General features: G+C 37.0%; 1 protein-coding gene across 4 annotated transcripts in view; it reads right to left on the bottom strand.

The window, feature by feature from the left end:
* Positions 1 to 18,628, bottom strand: part of MYO6 (myosin VI) — a 105,538-nt gene that overhangs the window by 36,556 nt on the left and 50,354 nt on the right. For all 4 annotated transcript variants that reach the window (XM_069011295.1, XM_069011294.1, XM_069011293.1 and 1 more), the window contains exons 9-16: positions 17,782 to 17,946; positions 13,410 to 13,490; positions 10,591 to 10,771; positions 8,286 to 8,430; positions 2,234 to 2,391; positions 1,598 to 1,689; positions 1,059 to 1,131; positions 61 to 188 (exon numbers count right to left, since the gene is read on the bottom strand). In XM_069011295.1, coding sequence (XP_068867396.1) covers positions 61 to 188; positions 1,059 to 1,131; positions 1,598 to 1,689; positions 2,234 to 2,391; positions 8,286 to 8,430; positions 10,591 to 10,771; positions 13,410 to 13,490; positions 17,782 to 17,946 — 1,023 coding nt within the window. The remainder of the gene's footprint in view (positions 1 to 60; positions 189 to 1,058; positions 1,132 to 1,597; positions 1,690 to 2,233; positions 2,392 to 8,285; positions 8,431 to 10,590; positions 10,772 to 13,409; positions 13,491 to 17,781; positions 17,947 to 18,628) is intronic.

Consider the following 18,628-nt stretch of genomic DNA (forward strand, 5'->3'; position numbering starts at 1 on the left):
CTATCAACTGTTCCAAGAACTGTTTGATTAAAGCAAGACAGACAACAAAAATAAACCTACTGAGAGCCTGAAATGGTCCTTGTGTTTTTGATGTACAACTGAAGTAAAATGCTGGTCGCTTGGTTGGGGAAGACGATTTTCTTCATCCAGAATATCCAGTACACCTACTAATTTTGCTTCAATCAAATCTATTAATTAAAAAACATATATTTACAAAAATTGAATCGATCAACTAGTATCAGAACTAAACATTACACATCTAAATGCTGCTGATCTGGTTCTGTATAAAAGTACTTGGGGAAAGCCATTAAACAAAATACAAGAAATCATGGCAAATTAATTCTATATATCTTAATTGGTACGTACAGGATATCCATCAAATCTACAAGTTCTAACTCTAACTTGTGGGACATGGGAGAAAACGATCAGGAAGCAATTGTTTGATTTTAACCCTTGGTCTCAAGCTGAAATTAGTCATCCAAAAGGTGCTTAAGTCTTCCCACAGGTATGATCATAGCTCTTTACGCGGTGATTGCCTTGATTGCTGAGGGAGTTTTTTAAGGTTTTCATCCACATTTCACCACATGTCAAAACTAAAAGGTTAATATTTCCATTTGATAACGTGATCAAGTGAGAAACAGAAATTTGTTTTAGGAAAGGCAGACCAGACTTGAGCATACAGTGGTGGTTTCACAACTTATAACAAGTGCATTGCCTTGACCTCTCACATACATATACTGAAGTCCTTGAAAGCTGGCACAGAAATTCACGCTGTTGAAACTATTAGACACAAACTCTCAGTTTTGAAACATTTTTCCATTCTCTGTGAAACTGTTCTTGTAAGAGGAATTTTTACTACATACTTTTTTTCCTGTGGAAAGGATGAAACTGCTAATGCTTGTACTGCAGCAATGCCTATGAACTCTTAGATTGTGAATTGAATGAGGCTATATATAAAACCATATAATTACTAGTGCTATGCATATTTTGCCTCCTGCGCTTGAAGCTTTTTTCCCCATGACACTAACAAAAAGCTTTATAATTCAAGAAGTACATACCTATACAGTCCTGATTATCTACATAACGAACTTCATTAACCCCCAGGCCTTCCTTCTGGTAAAGTTCTTGTTCCTAAAGTTAAAATAAAGTAATTGAAAAGAGAAAACACCACTCTTAATTTCTTTTTTTACTGACCAAAAAAGAAATAATTTTTTTTAATACACATGAAGTAAGTTTAAAAAATATAACATGAATCAACACACATTTGAGAATTTCCTTACACAGCTTAATATAGTCCAACTTTATCACTGTAATGGTAAGCCCATTCAATTAAATATTCCTGTTACATATTAGCGATTATCCAATCTCTGGATATCTCATTTTAATGAGTGGTTAAAATTGAAGAAAAAAAATATTGTTGGTTTTCAAAATTCCATATTCTTTTCTGACACAACCAGATATCACACAGTATGTTAACTGATTTTTTTTTTTTCAATTCAAACATAATGTGCAATCTTATGAAAAGCAGTGCTATTTTAAATATCCCTTCAGCAAAAACAAAAGAAATTCCTCCAATATAACAGTAAATATATCATACCTCTTTCAGAATTCTTTCATTAAAAAATTGCTGCAGTTTTTCATTACAGTAGTTTATACAGAATTGTTCAAAACTGTTGTGTTCAAAGTACTCTGAAAGACAGAAGTTAAACTTTTATGATAAAAGAGTGTTCCAGGACTTTATATTAAATAGTAAACAAGAGAAGCTTCACAGTGCTATTATTTAAAGATGTGTTCAGATCCATGGCCATTTCTCTCAGCAAAATGAAATCTTTTACAGATTTCCAAGTTGTACACAAGACATCTAAAAATACTGCAGCAGATGATATTTCTAAGACAAATGACAGACAGCTGGCAGCAAACCAAAGCAAGATGCTATCATACAGTGAAATTGTACCAATATATCCTCAGGCATCTATGTAACAACAGGCTGGCACAGGATATCATAGCTCTAAAGACCTGAAAACCAAAGACTGTTTGTCTGGACAACCTTAGCAGGACTAGAGAACACCACAAAACATGCCCTATTTTGAATTTCAGTGAGCCAAAGACAGCAAAATCTTTACAGGAACCACCAACACCAAAAGGAAAACCCTCCCACTCTTCATTACAGAATTTGTAATTGAATCTTTGATGGGAAAAAGTGACAACTAGAAATTATTTTAAGTATACTTACCAAAACCAGCTATATCTAGAACTCCAATGAAGAAAGAAGAAGTTTCAAATGGAAAACACTGGTTTACCCTTTTCACTACATGATCAAACAGATGACTATATACTGTTTTAGCCAAGGCATCACGAGCATTGTTTGCTTGTTCCACTTTCAAGGGTACCCTAAAAAAGCAAAATACAGATCTTATCTTTCAGAATTCCTTACTGTGAAATGCTGAGATTAGACTCTAAACTTAAAAACAGCCAATACTGTAAATTAGGACCTAAACCCCCCCCCAGGCCAAGGTATGAAACATTCTTGCCAAGTTAGACTATCTTACCTGTAAAACAAGAATAATGTTTTGTTACCATCAGTAGACATGAGATTCAGATGCTTTCGTAATTGTTTACTAGATAATTAGAAACTCTATTGACAATCCCCATCTACAAAATATATTTCAACTATTTATTTATGACTTGTTTTGTTAGAATAAAGCCTATAGTTTAGTTTTTGCTCTGACATTTTTTCCTCTCCTCACCCCATTCCACCAGTGAGGAGGCTGAGGGTGAACAAGAAGCTGAGAGGGCACACAGCCGGGACAGCTGAACCCAACTGACCAAAGGGACATTACGTATCATATGGCATCATGCTCAGCAATAAAAGTTGGAAGAAGAAAAAGGAAATGGGAATGATGTTAAGAATTTGAAATTCTGTCTTCCCAAGCAACCATTACACTTGATGAAGCTCTGCTATCCTGAGGAGCTGAACACTGACCTTCCAGTGGGAAGTGGAGAATGAATTCCTGGTTTTGCTTTGCTTGCACGTGCAGCTTTCGCTTTACCTGTCAAACTGTCTTTATCTCAACACACAAGTTTTCTCACTTTTACCCTTCCAATTTTTTTCCCCATCCTACGGGCAGGGAGTAAGCAAGTGGCTTTGTGGGGTTGAGTTGCCAGCTGGGGTTAAACCACAGCAACAGCTTACACATAGTGCATCATTTCTGTCACTTCCCAGAATTCATAAGCACTAAACTAACTAATATTTTTTTTATTTATTTCTTCAAGGAGAATACTTTTGATGCAGAATCATTAGAGTGATGGAGATCACTTTCTACTGTGACTGGTAAGGCACAGAACCAGAGAGTCCATTCCCAAAGGACACTTGCAGCTACATAATATTAGATAGTAATTAGCTTTAACACACAATCTTGTCTTCCACTAAGTATCTATCTTATCTTAAGGTAATGAGTACTGACAGAAATCTTAGCTTATAAATAGAAGGAAGGTACCTTTGCATTCTGTTCTGATACGTTTAAGAGATCAGAATACTAATTCCTACGTCAGCTGCAGAGCTATTACATAATACAATACATTAAAATGTTTTATGTTCTTCACTTACTTTTTTAAACAACATGACAAATAGTTGTACTGCTAGAGCATGTATTTACAAAATGGTCCTGGTTTTCAAAATAGCAAATTCTTAAGTTATTATTATTAAGTACAATTCTGAAGACTGCACAAACCCTTCTTGTTAAATTTCATAGTATGCAGCAAACACACATGGAGAGAAAATGTAATTCTGCAACACATTTTTCCCAACTGAAAGTTCAGAACCACAAAATAATGCTAAAAATGCACGGAGACAGTAGATACACAAGAGCCCTATCACAGAACTGACACTCAGAACAAGTAACTTTCTTCTCACAAACTTTTTTTCCCTCAGCTCTTCCTTTTTCTTTGGTATGCACAAAGACAAATGAATCTCTTTCATCCTCTTGTTTCTTGCCTGAACATGAAAAGATAAATTGTCCTTGCTCTGTTTCACCTTCTTCTACTCTCCTCCATGCATCAGCTACTTGAAAGGAATAGAGAAAAATTTTTCCAAATTCTAAGCACTTTGTTAAGGCTGCGAGAAAAACCCTTGTTGGTCTTCATGCCAACTGCTTCAGCAAGGTTTCCATTGATCTAGAGTCTGAGACCTAGCCACTGATGGGCTAGATTTAGCCTGTGGAAGTCCATGCAGTTCCCAAATATATTCCAGAACAAATAAACTTCAATTAGAAATACGTATAATTTGCCCATGATTGACAACAACTGAGGGAGAGAGAGCAGGTGAAGCAATATCCATCAATTACTGTCACCCAATATGGTTACTGATTCATAAATAAAGTAGCCTGGATGAAATAAGCCTACTTAGTTAAATACTCCACTTAATTAAAGAATCTAACAAGCACATTTGTAATTTGAGAAAAACTTAAGTTCAAAAAAATGCAGAGAAGTATTTTTTGAAAAAGCTTTTCCAACTGAGGCTTCAGTAGCACACTAAAAAAAAATGCATTTTGGTAGAAAATGTACTGCAGAAGAAGCTGGAGGACCTGAAATGATACAAGTTAATTTTTTCACCCTGTAAAATAATTTAGTTTGTGATGATGGAGTCCTCTTTGAAAGTCTTGTTGGAAAGGAAGAAACTGAGCAAGAGAGTAGCACAGTAGCACATTTACAGTCTAGGAGAAGCACCAGATTTTGAATCCTAACAACATTATTTCTCTCTGTAAACACACTTCACATGGATGGCAAAAACATAATCCAACAAGGTAATTATTATGGGGTTTTGGGAGACAAGGACAGATAGACGTAGTGTAGCCAAGTCCCCCTGGCAATTCACTGCACATGAGTATTTAATAAAATTCACGGAGACTGCATTTAGCATCACCCTCCTTCTGTTCCTTGTTGGCTCCACTGTGCCCAGCAGAACAAAGCCTTTGTTATACTCTGAGCACAGTGATTTCAGCCGAGCTATTTATTCACTGTGACCTATTAGGACTCACATGATCTGCTTGCACACAAAAGGTCCCTAAGAAAGAGAGAGAAATGACTAGCTCTTTGGGTTGCTGGAACAAAATAAAACAATGTACTTGTCAAAATTCTAATACTGATAGCAGTCAAGTAGTTTCTAAACCACACTGCCACAGAAAAAGTGGTGTCTATTTAACCAGTATCTAAAACAGTCCAATCCACTTTCCTTGTACATGCAGTAAGCCATAGGAGAAGATGATATTGGTGTATTTATTAGAGTATGTTTGCTTTTAGATGCACAAGTTTTGAAAATGCTAGCAAAAGAGGCTTAATGCATTAATCATTGAGATATTGTAAGGAGTCTGCTGAACTCATTTTTGACACCCCCAAAATAAAACACTGGGGAAAAATAAGATCTGCTGGCACAAAAACATAGCTCCTCGTGTTTGCAGACTTTTGAAACTGCAAACTGCTAATAACAGCCCAGGCTTATCAGGATAAATATGCTGATCAGAAAATCTTTACAGTTTTAATCCAAAGTAAACTAGAAGCTGTAACAAAAATTAAGAAACCTTCTTTGACGGTTTCACTTGAGAAGTGGTGACAGGGTGTGCCTTATAATGGTGGTAGCTTGATATGTCCCACCAATCACTCTCAAAAGGAAACTATACAGACAAGCTTTATCTATGTGTTATATGTACAACAGCCAAAACTAATCTGTTCTCAAAGGCTAAATAAACAGTTCACTGAGAGCATTTCCAGTGGGGTGTCATCTGAATCTGACATGAACACAACTTCTTCTAAGCCCTTTTGCTTCTATTTAATACTTTCACTTAAAAGGAATGTGAAATTAAGGGTATTCTCAAAACTGGGCTAATAATACTGAATTAAGAAAGCAGAAAATCTTGGTAACAAGATTAGCATACAAAATTATTTTCAAAAATTCATAATGTAAAAATCCACATGATATATCTCAGTAAAGGAGAGTGGGTGGTGGTAAGCTGAAGAGAATTAAAAAATACAAATAGAAGATGGAGAATAACCAGGTAAGCAGTAAGTCAACAGAAAGATCAGCAATTATTGTGCATCACAACCTGATTTAAGTAAAATATGTTACTGACTTTCAAAATCTCAATGCTCATATTGCCATGGATTACTATGAGTACCATCTGCACTGTATAATGTATAATTTTCAACTCTAATGTTATCCACAATACTGATAAAGGTGGTCCTGGATGAATATATCAAGGATTTTGCTGTCAATTTAGACATGGTCTGGAAAAGAGCAAATAGTAAAAGCTCGGTCAATATTTTTCACTGGAAGCACTTTTTCTTGCAAGACCAACATTTTCCTACACATAAAGGTTGTAATGAAGGGAAAAAATTACTTGTAACTCTCCATATCATCTGATAAGGCAGCAAGATGATAATTACCCAAAGTCCCCAATTTCTAGTAACTGGTGGGAGAGACAGAGGAGGAATTTACACTGGGCAGCGAGAGAAGAAGAATTTACTCTCCAGAAATGGACTTTTGAATACGCTATTAAGAGGTCTATATCTTGAGCTTTTAACTGAAGGCAGAATAACACATCACCCTCCCCCCAACACTACTTGCCATTTGTCACTGTATTAGAACTTTTTCCATAATAATAATTTCCGTAATAAATTTCCAAAGACAAAATACGCAAGGAATGTAAATAAACCACATTAATACAGATAATTAGGCGTTTCATATACTAAACTTCTGGTGTAATGTGAATAAAGTATTTCCAATTCACTAAAATCTGATTGTTTCCATAAGTCAATAAAAAGCACACATGTATTCTTCCAAAAAGTGAACCTTCATTAGCTTCCTAACTAAAAGATTGATATGTTTAGCTGAACACAGAGAATTGCTTTTCATGTGCTCAAAACTGCCTAGTCCAAGTTCAGTTTTTAACGTGGTGTTTCCTTGAACTCCAGAATATATGCAACATTGAAAACTACATGTTAAAATACACAGCTCATTTGCAGACAACTTGGTTAGCACCCCTGACAGCTTGTATGCTAGGATCAATCTCAGCAAGAGAAAATTTGTGGTGGAAGCTAGAGGTTTTTCATAAATAAAAGGCAACTGTATTGTCATTTTCATAAAAAACTCAGTCTTGCAAGAGTCATAAATTTCATGGTATTGAAATGTTATCACTGGTACCATGTCTAGACATGTTCTTTGCCATTATTCCTTCTCCATGTGCATACAGAAAGAAATCACTATCCTGCTCCTGTGCCTAGGAAGTTACCTTGATAACAGCTTCAGGAAATAAAAAAAAAAAAAAAAAGAAAACAAAAAAAAAAGAAACCAAAAAAAACCAAACCACCAAACAAAATAACACACTTTCTAACAATATTTTTGGGAAACATTATTAACATTGCAGTCAAGATTACATTAGTGTTTACCAAAACCAGCAAAAAGCAGCACATTCCTGGATTACCATCTGCAGCAGTGTTTTTAAAGTTGAAACTTGATTTCAGAAGAACTAGATGTAACAAACACAAGGACACTGATCACTGAGACATTAAGAAGGGTGAATATACTGCCCTCCAATTAAAGCATCCAAGCCCTAATTATTGCAGGGCAGCACTCACGGGAGCACTGTGCAGCCCTCATGACAAAGATTCAATTGTCTTCTGAAAGACTTTAGGACCGCATTAACATCCCTTGATACAACGTATCTGTTACATCTTTTGGCATATCAAATTTGTTGCGTAGTCTGTGGATTTAACTGGCTGACTGCTATACTTACTTTGGCCACACAGCGTACTCACTGACACATGAGAGATTTTATACAACGCAGGAGTTACTTATTCAAAGTGACTAGCACTGTAAGCCTGCTAGCCTTCGGCACGCTCTGATTTCTGTAGGACCATGGGGGTGTACTTGTGCTTGGTAGACCATTAAAGGAAGCGCTTTAGACAGCTGCGTTTGGCCCGAGGGCACCTCAGTTCACCTGCAGCTGGTTACGCGGGAGGGGGGCCGACTGTGCCGGTGGATAACACGGGGGCAGCGCGGTGCCAGCCCGCGGCGGGGGCAGCGCGGGCGCTCCCTCACACCCCGCTCCCTCCCGCCCCGGCCCCGCTCCCTCACGCCCCGCTCCCTCACACCCCGCTCCCTCCCGCCCCGGCCCCGCTCCCTCACACCCCGCTCCCTCCCGCCCCGGCCCCGCTCCCTCACGCCCCGCTCCCTCACGCCCCGCTCCCTCACGCCCCGGCCCCGTTCCCGCCCCGCCGCTGCCGTCACTCACTTGATGACCGTGCCCTTGGCGCCCCCTGCCGTGGTGAGCATGACGCGCGAGGTGAGGCTCCCGCGCAGGTCGCCCTCGTCCAGGCCCAGCAGGGCCGCGCAGCGCTCCAGCGCCGCCTGGCTCCGCGCGCGCGGCGTGCAGCCCCCTGCGGACACACACCGTCAGCATCGGCCTGGAGGGAATCAACCGTTTGCCTCTGGGAATTACTTCCGACCCGTTAAGTGGGAAGAGTCAGTTCTCAGAACCCAAGGAAACCCCTCAAAACAAACACAAAAATAACAGCCCGCCCAAAAAAACATGCATGAAATTCCGTATTTCTAGAACATTTTCCAGGCTGTTCAAAAACCATCCTGCTTGTAGGGAAGAACTATCCCAAAATGCATAAGTGCTAAGCCTTACAAACTAACTTAGTGACTTAAAACTTCTGAACTTAGATGTTCCTGTAATCCTTCAGGCTTCCTTGCTATGCAGCAGAAGTGCCTGCTAGGGCAGACTCCTGGCACTTGGATTTTTCAGATAAGGCTCTGTACATGTCCCAGGCAAACAGCCAAGGGGTGCACTCCGTGCTGCTCTGCACCTGCCTCGGCGCCTGGGCTCAGCCAGCAGAGATCTCCAACTGGAACACCACCTGCTTTAGTAAAATCTAGCACTTATTTACATGTATTTCCTCCTGTTCACAGTAGAGCAGCAACAGAACTTTAGAGGGTCTCTAGTAAGACACTGCCTGGAACAGTTTGAATGCACACCTGTGCAAAGACACACAAGGTGAGGGAAGAACAAAACCTGTATTTGTAATTTAGAAGTTCAATACATTTTTTTACATTTTAGAAGTTCATTTACATTTTAGAAATTCAAAAAATTATTCCAGAAAAAAATGTGTCTGAATTTCAGTATTTAGAGGATGTAACTTTTCTGGTGACCTTCCCTCTTCTAAACCCTGACTTTCCTCACCATCAGTGGTTCCCACTCTTCTTGTTCATTTGCCTCCCCAGACTGCCTCTCCACTCACATTTGCACCTTTTTCACTGTTCCACTTTATCAATGCTTAAGTCACAGCTCACAAAAGGCCCAAACAGGGAAGCTCTCTGGGAAGCTTACTGCTGAATTACATGAAGCTACTACCCTTCTGTACACCTGCATCTTCCCAGATTCATTCACATTAATCATGTTCATTTCAGTCATCTTCATGAAGATGGCAACAGCATAAACTGACACTGGGGAGGTTCTGATTTGATCTACATAGTACAGAGATCTAAAAAAAATAAAAAGAAGAAAAAACCCACCTATGTACCAACCCTAAGCTACCCAGTCTGAATTCAGCACTGGCCCTGCTTTGACCAGGACACATGGGACTAGAGCCCTCCCATGATCCCTTCTGAACAGAATGTTTTGTACACTTCTGTGCTGATTCTGTACTTGGGGTCAGAAGCTAGTGAACCTGTAAGGTTAGTACTCATTTAATTCATTTAATTCAGAACACCTTTTAAAATGTTCTTTGGTCTGCTCTTCCAAACAACTGCACCAACAACTATACATACTTGAAGTAAGACCAAGAGGAACCAATTTCAGTCTATCTTGCAACTCAAGATAGACCTACATACTTATGTTTTCTACTATAGCTGTATTGGTAGCACATCCAGACCCAGAGGAACCAGTCCTTCAGGAATATATGGACAGCAGTTCTCAATTTAGAGAGGCTGATTTCAGTAGTAAGGTAAGAAGGACAATTCCCAACGCATTAATTCTCCTTCATCAACCTTCATGCACATTCTGCAATTAAGTCCCAACTACGCTTGTACTACTTCATCTTGCCAGTAACGTCTTAAAATTAGGAAGTTATATTTACCTAAGTTTTTGCTTTAACTTTTTTTCTTCACATCTCAAAATACTAACATGATGTTATTTTTGGAAGCCAAAGGACACAGTGCCTTTCCCTACAGATGGAGTTGCTAATTTCTAATTTCAAGGTATTTTTTCATGACATTATACAGAAGTTGGACTTTAAAGCTATAATTAAAACACAAGTATTGTTTTGAGACACAAAATGGCTCTTTTCTTTATATCCAACTTTTCACTGAACAAGTTCTTGAACAATTGCAGTGAAAGCCTATTTGCTTGCAGAGCATGTAAAGTGCAACTTTAAAACAAACAGGTAAACTTGACTTTGAAACGGGGTGAATTAAGACTGAATTACCTGTGAACACAAAGAAGCTTTCTAAAGCAGCAGTTCACATGAAAAGGAAATATCTCTAATCAAGAGGCATTTTCAGTATTTTTACAAAAAACAATTTATATTTCATCCAACCTGAAGTACTCCCAGCTTCCTCAAAATCGATATTTCCAAGGTGAAGTACACCGGCCACTACTCTAAAAAGATCAAGTTTTTCTTCATCATCCAGTCCAATCTTTTTCATTGCTGTGCACATTCTGTTGAAATCTCCATGATCATCTAACAGTGGATCCTTCAAAGAACCTTCTTTAAGATACTATAAAACAAGAAGAAACAAAAATTCTATGTAAGCGCTGCAAAGTAAATGGAAGCAACTATTTCCAGCCAAGAATAAGTCATAACAAAAAGCATACAAAAGCATGCCAAACTAAGTAGAGATTCGAGCTCTTCATACAATATAGGCTTCGCAAGAACCTTAATTTATTTTAAATTGTTGATACTTGGAAGCATGATCTTCAAACTTAAATTTCAAAGCAAGCTTCAAACTATATTCAGAAAGCCAAAGCTAGAGAGAATGTGACTGCTAAGGACAGGGGAATATGAGATACTGAGCAGGGGAAAGGAAGACTTTGGCTAAGGGAGCTATCAGAGCATTTAACATAAAGAAATTCTTCTAGCCCCAAGCAGCTGAAAGAAGATGGAGGTCCTTGCAATAGGATGACAGAATGGCAGGCCACGGGAAAGGAGTACAGGATAAATAGAGGACAGTTATCCCTATTCTAAACAGACTTATTTAGAGAAATATACTTGTTAGCTTTTGCTAGTAATTAAGAAACAGAAAAGTTGTTTGCAGTGCTCTACGGGTTAGAAGAATACTGGCTATGTTCTGAAATACCAATTTTAACATTTTGCTGGATTTTCTAATTTAAATATATTGAAAGCTATTTTAGCTATAAACCAGTTTAAACAGTAGAAAGTAACACATCTGCATGCAATCAGGAAACTACATGAACATGCACAAACTGAGCTACATTTTTACACTTATTTTTAAATATTTTCAATTAAAGAGAATAATTAACTAAATAGCCTTGTTAATATTAAATAAGCTAACATGATTTTTATCAAAACAAAGCACCACATGCATCTGAAAAATTCACTTCACACAACATGTAGGCACATCAATAACATTAAACTACATGTTAATTATGTAAAATGATCACCTCATCTTCCTGATAAGGAAAACACAAAAATAATTGAAGTATTAATTGACTATTCCAGCTATTTTTATTCAAATAAACAAACTTAAATATTTTTTATAAAATGACAGAGCAAATACTAAATTTCCAATTTAAAAACCTGCACAAGGCATGATATTTCCTGTTTAAATGGCTATGCTTGGTTTAAATATAATTTAAATTTGATCCTTTATTGAGCCTTCAAAGGGACATGGCAGTTATGTACAAGTATTATGGTCTCATATGTTCTGCTACTTCATGTCTTATATATATTTTCATAACTATACTCTCAGTATGTTTTAATTTAGACAAACACTTATTTCAAATCAAGTCTTCTCTTATTTCAAGTGCATTAGGGGACAAGTTTTATGACAGAACACCCACCGGTAAATCACATCAATAACAGAAGATTGCACAGGTTCATCTTCCAGTAGCAAAAATAAGTGAATATTGATACTCAATGCCTACTCACTACAATTCTTCATTAAAGGCAAATTGGGTAAACTGAGGCAAAATTCCCCAATGCTAGCCTATATGCTTGACAAGAATGAAGTATCTACCAGCTTTCTGCCTCACAGTGACATCAAATAAATATTTTTGTATCTCACTCTCCACCAGCCCTGATTATAGAAAATAGCCTACATTTAACAACAGTCAGGATTACATGCTCAGTGTTACAATAATACACCCACTAGAAATCCAGGGGTAGACCTACCAACGTTGATTTGAGCAAATGAAGCATCTATACAGTCTCTCATAGCTGAGCACAAGCTTCAAGACGGTTATGAGAGAGATAGCATGGCCACTTGATGGAAAGAGGCTCTTGAGTAAAGTTATTTTTGTATTTTTGTCAGATATGTATGCAGCTTACCCTGCTACTGAATCACAAATATGGATTTGATTAATATTTGAAATAGCTTCCAGCTACACAAATGTGAATTTCATACTTTAAGTATGAGTGGATGAAAATTTTATTAGAGAACAGAGTAGAGTTTAATTAAGTGTTTTAACAACTTCCAATTCATATATACTACTAATTCAGAACAAATTCTTTAGTATCCTCATGTGAACAGCTCAAAGGTCTAAGTGCTAACAAATTCTGGTAATTCCAGTTCTAAAAAATGTAAAGAGAGATGGAGCAAGAAGATATAAATGTTTTGAAGCTTCAGACTCTCATCCAGGAAATGCCATGCTCTGGCATAAATAGCAGTTAATAGCAAGGGGAAACAAAAACGTTTAAAATGTACCAAGGAGAATATAGTCATGGCTAGAAGTGAGGTTGCACTAGTGATTTATAGAACAGTTTGGAGGATGATTTCAAAGCTCCAGGTAGAAAAAACAGCTTCAGAAAAAAACATTGCTTCTGACCTATTCCTACCAGCAGTTAAGATTTTAAAAAAGAAAATTGCAAAACGTTTTAGATTTTCGTTTGCCACAGAAGACAAGCTGCATCATTAAGTGTTACATTATTGTAAGAATGAAGAGGAAACCATTTTATATACACTGTTCCATTTGGGATTTTATGATGCATGTTAAAATGTATTTCTAGGAGTGAACTCCAAAGCAGAGTTCTGAATACAGCAGCTTTGAGAGTACCCTTTCAGACCTATAAAGATGTGTAAAATGAACATTTCATTCCACACTGTAAAATTCTAATCACTTTCAACTCTATCTCTATTATTACTTAATAATATAAAGTAACTGACGATAAAAACGTACCTCAGGACTCTTGCGATTTTGCAAAATCTGCTTGTCTGTTTCTTTGTTGGCAAAGAATCTGGTACAGCCTCGATTTAAGTACTGTAACAATAAAAAAGTGGAAATGCATACTTAAAGACCGAAGTAAGGAAAACATATGCTTTTATTTAAGGCTTACCCTACACAGCTTGATTTAAGCATTTGATACAAACAACACGGTAAGTGCTCGTAACTCATTTCTTGAAAACATATTTATTTACATCTACAAAATTAAAGAACTGCAACAGTACCAAGCTTCTGTTGAAAGTTTCTTGATTTTGAGAACTAAAATACTTTTTGGCACAATGAGATATTCATTAAGTTACACAATATTTTCTTAATTTTTGATTCTATTAAACCTATTCAAGGAGTCCAGGATTACAGAAAAGACAACCAAAATTAGGAACCAAAAGAATTAATTTTCTGGCCTACGTGTAATATGAAACTATTTATTTTTCCTCAGCAGTGAAGTATTTCTGTAAGTAGTAGGAGACATAGTGTATTAAAAAGCCTGAAGAATATTTAAAGCTTATAGCATGGTCTAAGCAGAAGCCTTATTTAGAATCTGGCTTCTGATATCCACCTCATGTTGTATAGTAATCTCAGATTTACTGTTCAGTAAACCAGACTGAATTTAGATTTAAATAATTACTGTTGCTTTCAGCAAAATGGGATCGCCAGCTTTTTTCTTTCTGATTTGTTCAGCTAATGTAAGAACTCTGTCCAAAAGCTTGGACAGAGCCCTTTGTCTGAAGGAAGTGAACTGATTCTTTGCTCTTTGACTGAACAAAGATGTTTTCTAATAGGTGAACACAGACAATTCTACTCTCTGATTAAAATTTACATGCAAAATTCTAAAACCCCAAAATATTCTTCAAAGCATTTCTAACAGCAGAAGAAAACTTGGTGATAAATTTAATATTAAAACAAAGTGACAACTGTTTAAAGTTAGCTTGGTATTTAACAAAGTACTGAAGTTTTCTTTATCAGCCAATAAGAATGCAAATCACAGCGTATTTTAAACACAATATATCCCTGTATTACAGCATTAGTAACACAATCCCAGGAACTGGGGATGGGAAGTGAAAAAGGTCATACTTTTCAAAAAGAAAGTGTGGAAACTTATCTGACAGGCTGAGAATGTGAACCAGTATGGCATTCAATAATAACTTAGTAGAAGACATTTAATCACAAGATAATGGCTTTCATTTGAAAGTGAAAACCTTGAGTAAATTTATATATTAAATCGGGGAGAAATTATATTTTTAAAGAACACATATAGACAGTTTCAAGTTATCATATAGTACATCTAAATATCATTGTACTTGAGTTTTGCTTTGTATGGTTTGATTTTTCTTTTTCGTGAAGTACAACACCCCATTATAACTTCAATAACCCAAACATAAGGCAAATCTGACTTCTCTTCCTGAAATTTAGATGTGAAAGAAATTCAGCTTCTCATCCCCATCAACTATACTCCAGGTACAGAATTACAGATTTACTGTGCAGCTTTACTTTCACAGCCATGTGGTTCAGTCCAAGGCACAAAGACCTACAAGGTTCAGCACAGGGTTACCTCATGACCTTGAATTTCTGAAAACCTCTGCAGGGCAACCTAAAACACGAGCACCCAGGACTGCCGGCTTTCATGTGGGTGTGCTGGAGAATGGGTGAGTAAGAAACCTGCAGAACTGCAGGACTATTTGCATAATCCTTGGCAAGTAAATTCTCACTTCCCCAGGGAACCTGCAGGGGAAGGATGAACCAATATAGAGGTAATGGCCATCAGTGCTGCTGAAATCCAAAGGACAGGTCAGGCAGGTGCAGCCAATGCAGTGTCTTGGTTTCCATGCCCAGAGCAATGTGTCCCTATGCCACAATGGCCAAATGTATAGGGAGGAAGATTCCAAGGGACCACTTAAGTCAAAGGGAAGCAAGCCCATGGGGTAAAGAGAATTAAGTTATCCTTTATCTTTTAATTATATTTTGCTTCTGTGAAAAACAAAGCAAAACAAAAAGACCTTAAATTGGAGACAGTCCTATTTCCAACAAAGTGTACTTAAGAGAAACCAGACTTGAGTCTTAGAACTCAAACTGGCCCTAATTTGGACTTTGATTTGATAAGCTAAAAGGCACAATACAAGGGGCACAATAGAGCCAATGCAAAACTGTAACTTAAGGGATGAGTTTTTCTAAATAACCAATTTTAGAGTATGAGGGTTTTTTTATGAATATCTTTCTTGTAAACAAAACTAGTATTGATAGGAAAATACTGATCAATCATCAAACCTTGCCTCGTATAATAAATATCACAATCTATTATCAGAAGCTTGAAAGATGGCATTTCTATGAATTCTGAACCAGACAGACATGCAGTCAACAAAACGTGGTAAAAAAAAAGTGACACAAGTGTGCTTATCCAGAACCATTCAGAAACAGCAAATGAGAATAAAGAACACCAAAAAAAAAATCTTGAGAAAAGAAATGCAAATTCAGGAGGAAAATTGATCTTTTACAGTTTTGGTTTCCTAAAAATCTCCTATAAAGTGATACTTGATGAAAATTTAGTGCAATATGGGTAATAAACTTTAAGAATATTTATATTCATTTACAAGCTTGCAAAGATGAAAATTATCCTAAGGTTTTGTGGTTTTGTTTGTTTGATTTTTAATTAAAGATAATCTACTTTAAGGGAGAGGAAAAACTCTGTTAATTTTTTTTAATTTAACATGCACAGTGGAGCTTTCACATGCAAGGAACTCAGAATTCAAATACTAACTTACGGTAAAGCAATAAAATCCTTAATGGAAATTCAAGTGCCTGCTACAATCTTAGTAGAAGTCAAAAAAAAAAGTCACAGTGTGATAAGGCTGATGTGACAATAAACTCTTTATAAATTAAATATGTAAGAAAGTGTCCTCTGTAAAAGAACTCAGGCTCTTAACTACTGTACTGCACCAGCCTGATTTTAAGAAGGTTTTAAGTCTGACCCTGATATCTACAACCTTGGGTGCTCTCATGAGCAGAATTCTTGATTTAAAAAAAATCTCCAAGAGCAGGTAGGCCACATATTCTAGAAATAAAAAGCTATTAACTTCAAGAAATATATTTTAATTGAAAAGTGGCTGCACAATAAAAACATGTACTTGAAAATCTGTTCAATATTTTAGCTTTAAAACATACAAGGGAATACTGCACAGAGTAACTGAAGAGTAAAGAAGAAATTTTTGAAAACTAAATCCACATTTTACAAATATAAGTGGTGTTGGGTGTTTTTAAGCATTGTGTTTGTTGGGTGTTTCAAAATAAAAACTTTCCTTCTAGGGAATGGAAGCAGTTCTTTCCTAATAAGCATGAGATCAAGCTTCCATCACATAGGTAAAGTAAGATCACCTTGATACCACAGTACAAAGGTACACTGCACACAATATGGAAGTGCAGCTCTGTGCCCATTTCCTGGCTCATCCTTAAGAAGAGACTGACTTGGCCAAGCCAAGAGGCAGCAGCTGCCTGTTTGGTGACCAGTGTACCCCACCTTCCCCACAGTGAGTGCATCAATTTAGGTCCCACCTGTGCAACCCCCGCTTTGCACAAAACTGGTAGGACATTTGTGTATTTAAAGCTTCTAGCCCTCTGCTGAATTCTGATGGAACTGAGTACAGAAGGGAAAGCAACAGATAAGCACAGTCCAAGTTTTATCTAGAAATCCAAGTAGGAAGATAGACCAACAGAGAAAACAATCAGCACAATAACAGAATTCTTTGTTAGAGGGGCTTCTCATCTCATTTAAGATCAAGGGAGTCTAAAGAGATGACAGTCATTTAGCTTATGTCTTTGTAATTCCACATTGTTGTATTACAAAACCCCTCAAAACCCAAGAGATTTGGCCTGCATATTTTGGGAATACACAAAATTCCGCTTCCATGATGTTCCAAGCCAAACATAAGGCAAGAGGTGGTGAGAGATGGAAACAAATGACAGAACGCAAGCAAAGAACTGACTGGAATTAGTGAGGAGATTTGTTTTGCACTGAAGAAATTCACACTTTGCATCTCTAGAAGAGTCTGTAGCAGCATTACTAACAGCTGGGTGGGTATACAACAGCACATTTTCTGGAAAAGCACAGATTCCTCAATTTTAAGACAGAGAAAAAGTATAGGAATTCTTCCAGTAAAGAAAAACGTCAGGTAACTTTATTCCAAGATCAAATAGATTTAACAAAAAAAACCCCCCTGATTTTCTTAATAGGAATGAGTCTGTCAAAGATAATAAATAGAGATTTTAATATGATCTATATGAAAAATCCATGTATGACAATATGGCAAGTTTTACAAATGCTGACTCTGATACTCACCCTAAAGTTGTCAGGAGAGCTTAGATACAGCTTTTCCCTAATGTCTTCTGGAGCACCAGCACAAAGCCTGTAAAAGATATGATAATTCCTCTCTTCTTTGCCTTGCACACAGATCCTAGATTTCTCCAGAAGGTAGTGTGACACAAATCCACCAACCACCGAGTTCTAGGAAAAAGAAATATTTTTCTGATTATCTGAATATTTGTTGGATTATTATTTTGATATTCAGGTTTTCAATTTACATTTGCCTGATCATGACTCACTCAATAGCAACTGCTCCAAAGACAATTAAAATCTATCTATACCTAATACATATTAAGCCTAGGAAAGAAACCATGGCCTTTACCATTACTTCTCTCCCCAGCTCATGTATTGTATATACATACACTCTTCTTAAAAGAAGGATCTTCTTCACCCCAAAAAGCAGAAATCCATAGCAGAATCTCAGGAGTTACAGCAAAGAGCATCACTACAGCCATCCTTACTAGATGACAGTGCTATTACAACCTTTCCTAGTTGCATTTGACTGAGACTCTTGTAAAATAAAAGGAAGGGTTAAAATTATAGAATACATATTTGGACAAGATCTTAAGCAAATTAATTATGACACAACATTTTATTTCCAACACTTGCACTTCTTTTCGGAGAAGGAATTCTAACACAGATTTTGAGAGCCATTTGTTATCTGGCCTATGATAAAATTTGCTGTACCTAGAGAAATCTTAATAGCAAGGAAATTCCTGAACTTAACGGCCATTACAGGAACTAAGAAGGATTCACTGACTGACAAATTTGACTATAGTTATGCAGTCATTCACTTATTCAGGAGGTCTCAAGTCTGTAATCA

This window comes from Aphelocoma coerulescens, chromosome 3 (genome assembly GCF_041296385.1).
Source record: "Aphelocoma coerulescens isolate FSJ_1873_10779 chromosome 3, UR_Acoe_1.0, whole genome shotgun sequence".
In the NCBI taxonomy this organism is placed as follows: Eukaryota; Metazoa; Chordata; class Aves; order Passeriformes; family Corvidae; genus Aphelocoma; species Aphelocoma coerulescens.